Raw genomic sequence first — 11,531 nt, 5'->3', positions numbered from 1 at the left:
CAAATATGAAGTTGTACTATCATTTTTTTTTTGTTTATTTTCATGTGGGCTGTGGCTTGATGTTTGGAAAAAGATTTAAGATTCAGTCATTTTAATTTATATTAGTTAATATTATCGAAAATATTTTAAGTATATCGGGGAATATTGATGTTCCAATTGTTTTAACTGTTAATTTCAATTAATATATATTATATATATTTTTTATAATTCAGATCAACGGTTAAAACAACTGGAATACCGATAATCCCAGTGCACTTGAAACTAACAATCTAATATTTTTGATTTAGTAGTTTAATATTATTACTCTATGTATATATGGACTACGGTTAATTCATCTTCGTGTTTGGCGTGTCTTCTCATATTTCCTTTTCTTATGTATTCTAATAGCCAAGTAATTGTTAGAACCAATGTTCTGAAAACTGGTTCGGACCGGCCAGTAGAATCGGTCGAACCGGTCGATCGAATCGTGAACCGGTCACAAAGACGGTTCGGACAATCATTAAAATCGTAAAATATGAAAATTGAAGTTGAATCGGTGAACCGGTCGATAACCGGTCGGTCGAATCGAACCATAATCCGATCGGTTTTTGGGTTGGGCGGTAAAACGCTGCTGTTTCAACGAATGAAACCCTAAATCAATGTTCTGAATCCCTAATTGCCTCTAGCCCTTCACAATTCTCATCGAGCAAGGTTCTGAGAACGCCATCGCAGTCTCACACGGCCAGACAGGTTCGGTGTCGAGCAGTCACCTCCGTCGCCGGCGTCGCGTAGTCACCTCCGTCGAGCGGTCACCTCCGTCGAGTTGTCACCTCCGTCGCGCAGTCACCTCCTTCGACCAGTGACCTCCGTCGCGCAGTCACCTCTGTCGCGCAGTCACTTCCTTCGACCAGTGACCTCCCTTGAAGGTGCTCCACCACTGGTCAGTTCACTCGGCGTCGCTATCTCCCAAGTCCCACTCTCCCTATTGCTGTATTGCATGTTCTGTTGAAGCCTTGAAGGTGCCTTCGAGCTTTCAAAGTTCCAGGTAACTTTTTTTTAGTTATGAACTTATGATTGTTTGATTAAATCATTGAATAACTGTTGCATGATGAACTCTGATTCTGTGAACTCTGATACTGTGAACTCTGTTCATTGAGTAGCTCTTTGATTTTGTGACATGATCAAATCTAAAACTGTGAACTGATCCTGCTAAACTGAACTGGATTTTGTGACATGATGAACTGCTAAACTGTGAACTCTTTGATTGAGTAGCTCTTTGATTTTGCTTTGCTTACTGAACTAGATTTTGTTGTTTGTTGAATAATTGTGAATAATTGTGAATAATTTTGGATGTTGTTTGTTGTGAACTTGAGAGTTGAGATTATTGGGTTGGATTGCTGGTAATGTTTAGGTATGGATGAAAGTATCAACCAAGAGCTACCTAGGAATAATAATGCGAAAAATAATTCTGCTTCGAATGAATGTTCTCTTCCTCCCGTGACTAACGAAAGTCAGTCACAAACTTCTAATGTTCAGGGGAAAACTGATCCTGCTTGGAGATACGTTGCTTTACAAAATATAAATGGAAAATCGCATTACCAATGCTTATTTTGTTTGAGTACTTTTGGGGGAGGGAGAATTAATAGAATGAAAAAGTATTTGGCGAAGATAGGTGGAGACATTAAGAAGTGTTCTAAGGTCCCGTATGATGTAGAAAAACAAATGGAAGGTTTATTGAAAGAGATTCAGAAAAGTAAAACTAGTAAAAGGAAAGTAAGTTTCAACGAAGAGGGTACTGATGAGTGTGAGGATGCAATTGATGAAGCAATAGCGCAAGAAGAACAACAAACTCCGAGTCAGTTACCAACTAAGGAGGTTATTGGAAGCGATCCAAAAAAGAAAGCAAAAACCATTATTCCTCATATGTTTGCACCAAGAACAACTCCGGGAAGTCAACCAAGTCTGAAAAGCGTGTTTCAAAACAAAGAGGCACTTCATGAAGTTGATAAGCGAGTGGCTAGATGGCTTTTGGATTGTAGGATTCCTTTCAATGCGGTTATGTCACCCTTTTTTCAAGATATGTTGGATAGTGTTGCTGGCATTGGACCTGGTTATAAAGGTCCTTCTTATGATACATTAAGGGTTAACTTATTAGCCGATCTCAAAAAAGAGTGTCAAATGATTGTTGATAGCTATAGGTCTGCTTGGAAAGAAACTGGATGTACTCTCATGGCTGATGGTTGGACAGATCAAAGGCAAAGAACGTTGATTAATTTTTTGGTTTATTGTTCGAAAGGGTTGTGCTTTGTGAAATCTGTAGATGCCTTAAGTATGGTTAAAAATGATTCAAGCTTGTGTGACTTGTTTTCAGAGGTGATTGAATGGATTGGACCTGATAATATTGTTCATGTAGTGACAGATAATGTCGCGAATTATGTTGCTGCTGGTGGGCTTATTAATAAGAAATTTGAAAATATTCACTGGTCACCTTGTGCTGCTCATTGCTTGAATCTTATTCTAAAAGATATAAGCAGCATGCCACATATTTCTAACCTTGCAACACGTGCTTTGAAGATTACTGTGTTTGTGTATAATCATACGGTGTTCTTGTCCTGGCTAAGACAAAGAACTGATTGGAGGGAGATTGTTCGTCCAGGTGCAACTCGTTTTGCCACTGTCTTCCTCACATTGATGAGTATCTTTGAGCGCAAATCGGATTTACAATCATTGGTTGTTGATACACACTTTAGCGGACACAAATTAGGAAGGAGTGCTAATGGTAGAGCTGTGAGTACAATTATCCTAGACAATAAATTTTGGGATGATTATTTTACTGCATGCCAAATTGTGAGTCCGTTGATTAAATTGCTGATGTTGGTAGATGCCGATGATAAATCATCATTGGGGATTGTTTATGAAGGTATGCTGAGGTCAGAAAATGGAATCAAAGAAATGTTCAAGCAAAGGAAGATTGCATATCAACCTTACGCAGAGATTATCAACTCAAGATGGGACAAACACTTGAAAAAAAGTCTTCACGCAGCAGCTTATTTCTTGAATCCTGCTTGCTTTTTTTCTGAAAATTATAGAGAAGCACCTGATGTCATGCGAGCTTTACTTGATCTTGTTACATTGCATTGCAAGGTTAATAATTTAGATTCAGTTGAGGTAATGAAAGAAATACACTTATATAGAGATTAAAAGGAAAGCTTTGATAGGCCTGAAGCTGTTCCAACTACAAAAAGACTTCAACCTAGTAATAATATCTGTTTGATAATAAGCTTTAGTTATTTACTTATTTTATGTTTTGGTTTCCTTAATTTGATAATTAATACTTGAGATATGGGATTGTAACTTGTAAATGAATGGTGGAGGTTATTTGGTAGTTCTGCTCCATGTTTACAAAACATGGCAGTTCGCATTCTTAGCCAAGCATCTGCTTCTTCAGGGTGTGAAAGGAATTGGAGTCTTTTTGATCAAATTCATACAACAAGAAGGAATAGATTGGAGCATGATAGGCTAAGTGATATTGTGTATGTGTTACATATAATTTGCGTCTTAAATCCAGGTAATATATATTTCATCCTTTCATTTCATATCATTAGATTTTGTATAGTTAATATACTAGGCTTATCATATATTGTATTTAATTTGTTAGGAAGGAAAGAAAAAAAAGAAAGCAAAAGTTGCAATATGATCCAATCGATATTGAAAGTATTGATATGGTTGATTTTTGGGTGACGGAAGAGGTTGTTGAAAAAGAGCCTGATCTTCCAAGTAATATTGAAGACTTGCTTGGTGAGTATTATAGTTTATTGATCAGACAATAGATTACAATAGCTTTGATCTTTAATTTATTGATAATGTGTTATATTTTGTTAGATGAGATTGATGCTAATTTAGATCAAGGTGGTGGTGGTGGTAGTAGTAGTACATTTTATGATACACCACTTGCTTTTTCTGGTCCAAATAGTGGAAATGAAGGTAATGATATAAATGACTCAAATCTGCTGTAAGTTATGGAAGATTTTGATGATTGATGACAAACTTGGATCATTTTGATATTGCTATGTTATGTTTGATTGGTTGTTTTGTTTTTTGACTTTTGAATTTGTATTTGGATGAGATTATAACATTCTGATTTATGTAGTACTTTTAAATTAAATGATATTTTAAAATTTACATTAAACTATAATTATATTTTTATGTGTTTATTTATATTTTATTTATTATTTTATTATAAAATGATTTTTTCAGTTCAACCATAATCAAACCAATTAAATCTATAAACTAATAAATTAGTAGTTAGAGCGGTTCGATGACCAATTCGGTTTTGAGAACCTTGGTTAGAACTTAGAACTTATTTTTTGCGCATGTCTTGCATTACATCATAAGCACCCATATAATGTGAATCTACTTACGAATATTATATTGTGAAAGAAAATATATTAAACGCTTGGTTGTAAAATTTTCTACCAATAGAACACTTGATTTTTTTTCTAGATAAAAAAGGAGCAAAACTACAAGCCTGCAACTGTGTTCTGACCTGGGGAGTTTGAATTCACGTGAATGCTCTCACATTATTTCACAAACAAACATTTATCCTCTTACTATGTTTTTTTGTCTTGCCATCTATTGAACGATATTTTTTTTTTTATTTGTATGGATAAAGTATGATTTATTATTATATACTTTATAAATAAAACAAAAAATAAAAAAACATTAAAAAATTAAAAATTATATTTTATACCCTCGATTAAAAAAATTTGACACGATCCATTTTCCACCTTATATATAATCCCAGCCAGCAGAACTTCCATTGCAAAAACCAAATATATATGGCTTTTATTTTGGAATGAAAATCTTCTCAACAATTAAATTTGACTTTAGCGTTTTCACACACTCCTGTAGCAACAAATTAAAACCTCCAAGGCAAAGTACAAATTATTAAATGACCACCAAATAAACATACTAGTTCATACGCTGAGATCCAGGCATTATATACGCAACAACGGATGAAATACTCAAATATTTTGGTTGTCAATATTCATCGAAAATCATCCAAGCCCATATAATTAAGTAGTGAATGTACGTGCATATAGTATATACATAGCCATTGATATCTCTGATATATTATTACCATAGTAGGTAGAAAATGAAACAAAAGGAAGAAAGAAAAGAGAGAAAGAAATACACTAAAGTGCGAGCATTGAAAGGGTGTAGAAGGTGTCACCATCGGAGTCATCGTGGGAGGGTGGAGTGTTTGGCGTGGTTGGCGTTTGGGAGAGTAATAACCTGAGGGCACGCTCCAATCTTGGACGGTTGGCGAATGGAAGGTGAGTGTCGAAGAGAATCTGACCCAAGCGGAAAAAGAACAAGGTAGTTGCGTGAAGGGCTTCTTCTCGAAAGATCCTGAAGCTTAGGAAGAGCTTCAGCGCCAGGGGACATGCAATCGCGGCCACTACTGCTGGACTTAGAGCGTGTCCTCCGCCGTGTGTGGTTAGTAGTTGCAAGTGGAGCTTGGCGGCCATCACAGCCGCCATGTGCAACCCCATAAGAAAGGGAAGTTAATTCGTTGGGTTAGTCTGAAGTTCCGTTGGAAGCTTTTCTTCAGAGAATGAAGTGTTGTTGGTTGTTGGTTGTTGCAAGTTCTTTTCTCTCACTAACTTTAAGCTATGCCCACATGTTTTATTAAAGCGTAGCAGAAATTAAAAATATTATTTGGGACCATTCACACATTTAAAATAAAAAAAATGCTATTTATATACTGTAGACGAAAACAAATGTATAAAGATCAAGAATAGTTAGTAATTTTTTAATAATCTTTCTTTAATCTTGATATGTAGCTAAGTTTGAAACATATATATATATATAGTACCAAAGAACTAGAAATCATTTTTTTATTGTTTGCTTGCTATACCTGTTTTTTCGGTTTCTTTGCATAATTCTTTTCTTCTGTTCACTGAGATCTTTGTATATACATGTTATTATTATCTCAAGATTATTTTATATACTAAACTCAGCCACTAATATCAGTCATTAATATATTTATATATAAATAAATATGTTATTTAATATATTTTTAATATATATTTATATTTTAATATGTATTTTATATCAATAGCTAATTTTAGTGATTAATTTTACTATATACATAACATAGTTGGTTAAAATAATTAAAGAGCAACATATTTATATAATTATAACATTCTAAAAAAACTTACATTTTGATCCTAATCTTAATTTATATAAACCACTACACTCTACAAAATTTTATACATTTTCATATAAACCACCGTACCTATTTAATAGGGGTGGCAATAGATAGAGTAGGATAGGGTTTAAAACCAACCCTAATCTATCCGCGAATTGAAATTTTTATATAAATCCAACCCTATCCTACTCGCGGGTTAAGAATATCCCAACCCTAATCCTACCTATTCTCAACCCGCGGGTACCCAACCCTACTCGCGGGTTATAAAAAAATATGAAAAATTATTATATAAGTTCATGATAATTTAAAATATAACTGACTTTTATAAGTATTAAATTATCAATTAATGATCTTTTTTAGTGACTAAGGATCTTTTATATTTAATGATATGTCTTTGGTTCAACATCTATTTAAAATATATTTTTATATAAGTATATAATATATACATATATAGAATGCGGGTTGGTCGGGTAGGGTTGAGGTTCAACCCGCACCCTACCCGACCCGCACGAGAACCCAACCCGCACTCTATCCTACCCGCTGCGGATCGGGTTGACAACCCTACCCAATCGGGTGGAGTCGAATTGGATACCCACAGATAAGGTACATGTTGCCACCCCTACTATTTAGAATTACATGCAAATCTTATTAAACTCTAAACCGCTTCGGACTATGTGTTATTTTTATCATTTTAAAATAATTAGTCTCTAATAATTATAAAAAAGTGACAATTTATAAAAATAACATATTTTTATCACAACACATCTCTTCATAATCGCTCTACCCTTATTAACTTCATTAGTTTTTACGTAATTCGTTGCATGGTCTTCCAGTTTAGTAAGTTGGTTATGATCCATAATAAAGTGTTCCGGTTTAGGATTTAGTAAGATTTGCACGTAATTTGCAAGAGGGTATGGTCGTTTACATAAAAATATGTAAAATTTTATAGGATATCGTAGTTTACATAAATTAAAAGTAAGACCGAAATGCTAGCTCTTTTAGAATGTTATAATTGTGTAAATATGTTATTTAGTTATTTTAAAGTGTGAATTGTCTTTCATATATATTAAAATTAGTCAAGTAAAATGAGTTATTATGTATTTTTGTATAGATCATGTGTATATTAATTCATAGTATATTTTTTATTCTTAAAATTTGTAACTTTTTTTTAAATATTTTTAATATTTAATTTTATTCAATTTTGTCCTTAATGTATTCTACTTATTCAATTTTGTCCTTAACATTTTTTATTTATTTCAAAATTATCTCTAAATATTTTTTATTTTGTCTCCAATATTTCAGATAAAATTAACATCCAAGGATAATTTTAATACAAACTAAAAACATTAAAAATAAAATTAAATATAATTAAATGTTAATAATATTTTTAAAAAAAATCACAAATATTAAAAACAAAAAATATATATACTGTTTTAATTCATATTTAATATATATTTTATATTTTAATATATATTCTATATTAATAATTAATTTTAAAAACTAATTTTAGTATCTCTAACATTAATAAATGAAATTATAACATTATTCATTCTTTCGCTTTTCACTACTTATCCACCCCTTTATTTACTTTTCATTTCTTTAAAATCGATGCCATGAAAAGCAATTTTCATTTTTTTTTAACTCTTCTTTCTTCACAAAGAGAACAATAGGCTTGCAAATCAAACACATTGAATTAGTAATCCATGGTTATACAAATTATAATAAATTAATGGTCAAATTAATTTTTCAAAAGATGATTCGTTTCTTAAATTTATCCTTAAAAGATTTTAGCAATTAAATTAGTCTTTTAAAAATTATAAATTAATTACTTTTATCCTTTAATCATTCAATTAGTAATTTTTATCAATAATTGATAATATAAAACGTTAACTCACATTATATATATGACATCTAACTAGTATATTCAATTAGATATTAAATAAATATATTTATAAAAATTTATCAATTTAGTGTCATTAAATTATATTAAGATTAGGGTTTTATACAATTAAAAAAATAAAATAAAATGATAAATTTTTATAAATATATTTAATGATATAAAATATTAACTCACATTATATATATATATATGACACCTAACTAGTATATTCAATTAGATGTTAAATAAATATATTTATAAAAATTTATCAATTTAGTGTCATTAAGTTATATTAGAATTAGGGTTTATACAATTAAAAAAATAAAATAAAATGATACATTTTTATAAATATATTTATTCAGTGTCTAATTAAATATATTATATATTATATATATTGTCAATTAACGTTTTATATCATCAATTATTAACGAAAACTATTAATTGAGTTATGAAAGGATAAAAATAATTAATTTATAATTTTTAAAAGATTAATTTAAGTGATAAAATTTTTAAAAATAAATTTAAAAATAATTCTTTTTTTAGAAACTAATTTGATAATTAACCTAAAGTATAATACTAATCGATGATTCGTCCATTGTCGTATATCTAGATGAAAGTCAATGAAACAAAATAAATCAGCAACAACCAAGCGTAATGCGCGATTACATAAAAGAATTAATATTCAAAGTGGTATTTGAATTTACAGTTAAGTTTTAATGATGTTCCTGAATTTAAAATTGTTTTAAATTTAGAGAAAAGGATAAATAAGTCCCTGACTTTTTATTCCGTGGACATTTTTGTCCTGACTATTGAAAAATACTTTTAAGTCTCTGACCTTCACAAAATTTGGACGGATCAGTCCCTGACAAAGACATTTGGACTGATCAATCCCTGACAGAGGCATTTGGACGGAGGGACTGATCCGTCTAAATTTTGTGAAGGTTAGGGACGAAAATGTCCGCGGGACAAAAAGTCAGTAACCTATTTGTCCTTTTCTTTTAAATTTATCTTTGAACTTAACAACAATCATTCCTGAGATATTTTTCTATGATGGAATAATGACGTGGTTGGACAGAGACCACGCTAAAAACTACTTTACATTGGTAAAATGTCGCCATTTTATTTTTGGCACAAAAAAAGAACATAAACGACATTTTTTTAGGGTATTTTGAAGGGTTTTAACCCCTCAAAATATCCTTAACGATATCGTTTATGTTCTATTTGAGCGTAAAAAATGAAACAACGATGTTTTATCAATTTAACGTAGTTTCTAGCGTGATCTTCATCCGACCACACATCATTTCGTTATCGAAAAGTATTTCAAAAAAAGATCATTGTTAAATTCAAGGACAAATTTAAAATAATTTTAAATTTAAAAACAACATTAAAATTCGACTACAAATTCAAAAATTACTTTAAATATTAACTCTACATAAAAACATAACTTAGCATTACTCTTTATCTCTTATCCATTGTCTCATTACGGCAATTATTTTATTGCCAACGTTTTGCATATATATATTTTGAATGTTAATTTCACATTTCTCCGAAAAAAAAAAAAGTTAACACTTAACACACGTGATATTGTATACTTTATACATTCTTTAAAAATTAAATATTAAAATAATATTCAATTTGATCCTTTAATACGTAATTATGTAAGTTTTAATTTAATTTTTAAAATTTTAATTATATCTATTTAATTTTTAAATTTTATGAATGTAATTATTGGAATAATTTTTCACGCACAAACATTAACAGAACGCTGACATAAATGACTAGATATTACGTTGAATTCTATAAAATGATATTTTTTTGTTTTAACATTTAAATAGCAAAAAAAAATTTAAATTATTGAAATTTTTTATCTTAAAGTAAGTAGACTGACATCGTTTTTGGGTTATTTGAACGCCAAAATTAAAACAACGCTATTTTATACAAGTTTTAACATGATATTTGGTTAGAGGAAACTACCATTTGTACCCACGAAAGTTGAAAACGCTGACATATTTACCCATAGAAAAAAGAAATTACCATTTGTACCCATGAAAAATAATTTTTACAAGCAGAATTATCCAAACCCTAAAAAATTAAATAAAATCACTAAACTACCCCTCTCTCCACCACTACCACTATCGACTCCTCCCCCTCCTCTCTCTCTCTCAATCTCGATATAAGCGGTGTGGGTGCCATGGCCATCGGAGTCCCTAGGAGAACGGTACTCAAGGGTGTCATTCATCTTGCCGTTTGTGGCCTCGTAGCCGGTGGAGAAGTAGCGAGCCCCAATAATCTTTCGGTTGCACAAGGCGGCGGGGAAGTCCCTTCCAGCGACGCAGCTGCCAGCTTGATCGAGGTCATCTTTGGAAGGGAAAGCGCGAGAAACGAGGCCCAACTGCTTAGCCTCGGAATTGGAAAACCGGCGAGCTGTCAAGGCCAACTCCATGGCGTTACCGTAGCCAACAATTAATGGCAGTCTCTGTAGAGTGCCGAGATCAGCAGCCAGGACCAAATCAACCTCCTTCACCGAAAAGAACGCGTCCTCCGTGCAATATCTTAAGTCATAGGCTGTCACGATGTCAATTGCACCACCGATGTAAGCGCCATGGATACTAGCAATCACTGGCTTCCGGCACTGCTCCAACGTCGTGACGGAATCTCGCATCGCCAGGATCTGCCGACGGAGACTCTCCCCGGCATCGTGGTAGGACTGCGTGATAGATTTTAACTGGGAAATGTCGATGCCGGAGCAGAAGTGATCACCGGCGCCGGATAACACGATGACGTTGACGTCACGGTTGTGGTCCAGGGCATACAGGGCTTTGGGGAACTCAATGAAGAAATCATGTGTCAGAGCGTTGCGTTGTCTCGGACGATTCAAGTAAAGGTGGAACACCCCTGATTTCGGGTTCTTCTCTACTACCTCTAGGGTTTTGTATTTCTCCTCCGCCATTAATTTCCCTAATTTTCCTTTCCAGTTGGGAGAAACAGGGCCGAGGTCACGGTCGTTGAAACTCTCTCTGCCGAGGTGCTCTTCTTCTCCAGCGAAGCGGCAGCAAGTGTTGCTGTGATTGTGAGGATGAAAGAGAGGAGGGTGTGGCAAGGAGCCATTAGAGCAGTGGTAGGGACTGAGTGGGAAGTAATAGTGAGAGTGTGTTAGAAAGAGAAAGAGGGGTGGTGGTTAGGTGAAGAGGGTGGTGGTGGAATTTGAGATTGAAAAGGGAAAGAGGGGTGGTGGCTGGGTGAAGAGGGTTAGGGTTAGAAAGGTGATTGGGTGAAGGAGGTGGTGTGGTGGTGGAGATAAGGGTAATTTAGGGATTTTAAGTAATTTTTTAGTGTTTGGATAATTTTGTTATGCGAAATCCATATTTCATGGGTACAAATAGTAATTTCCTTTTTTTATGGGTAGATATGTTAGTGTTTTCAACTTTCGTGGGTAAATGGTAGTTTACTCTATTTGGT

At 32.9% G+C, this 11,531-nt stretch overlaps 2 protein-coding genes across 2 annotated transcripts; one reads left to right on the top strand and one right to left on the bottom strand.

Moving 5' to 3' along the window:
• The first annotated feature begins 1,392 nt into the window (after positions 1 to 1,392).
• Positions 1,393 to 3,180, top strand: LOC112747979 (uncharacterized). The gene has a single exon (XM_025796189.1). The coding sequence runs from the start codon at positions 1,393 to 1,395 to the stop codon at positions 3,178 to 3,180; it is 1,788 nt and encodes a 595-aa protein (XP_025651974.1).
• Positions 3,181 to 9,813: 6,633 nt separating this feature from the next.
• LOC112747977 (delta(3,5)-Delta(2,4)-dienoyl-CoA isomerase, peroxisomal-like) lies at positions 9,814 to 11,022 on the bottom strand. Its single transcript, XM_029292899.1, has 2 exons — positions 10,185 to 11,022; positions 9,814 to 9,869 (listed from the first exon to the last, which is right to left on the bottom strand). Exons 1-2 carry the CDS (start codon positions 11,020 to 11,022, stop codon positions 9,814 to 9,816), a joined length of 894 nt encoding a protein of 297 aa, XP_029148732.1.
• Positions 11,023 to 11,531: the final 509 nt, after the last annotated feature.

The sequence above is a fragment of the Arachis hypogaea genome, chromosome 15, assembly GCF_003086295.3.
Source record: "Arachis hypogaea cultivar Tifrunner chromosome 15, arahy.Tifrunner.gnm2.J5K5, whole genome shotgun sequence".
NCBI classification, from domain to species: Eukaryota; Viridiplantae; Streptophyta; class Magnoliopsida; order Fabales; family Fabaceae; genus Arachis; species Arachis hypogaea.
The sequence above is the reverse complement of the archived record's forward strand: the minus strand, read 5'-3'. Positions and strand labels throughout refer to the sequence as shown.

Coding starts and splice junctions, on each gene's coding strand:
- LOC112747979 (XM_025796189.1), top strand. CDS start 1,393: ATGGATGAAAGTATCAACCAAGAGCTACCTAGGAATAATAATGCGAAA.
- LOC112747977 (XM_029292899.1), bottom strand. CDS start 11,022: ATGGCGGAGGAGAAATACAAAACCCTAGAGGTAGTAGAGAAGAACCCG. Junction 9,870..10,184: donor TGGTAGTGGTGGAGAGAGGG/GTAGTTTAGTGA, acceptor ATCATTTTATAG/AATTCAACGTAATATCTAGT.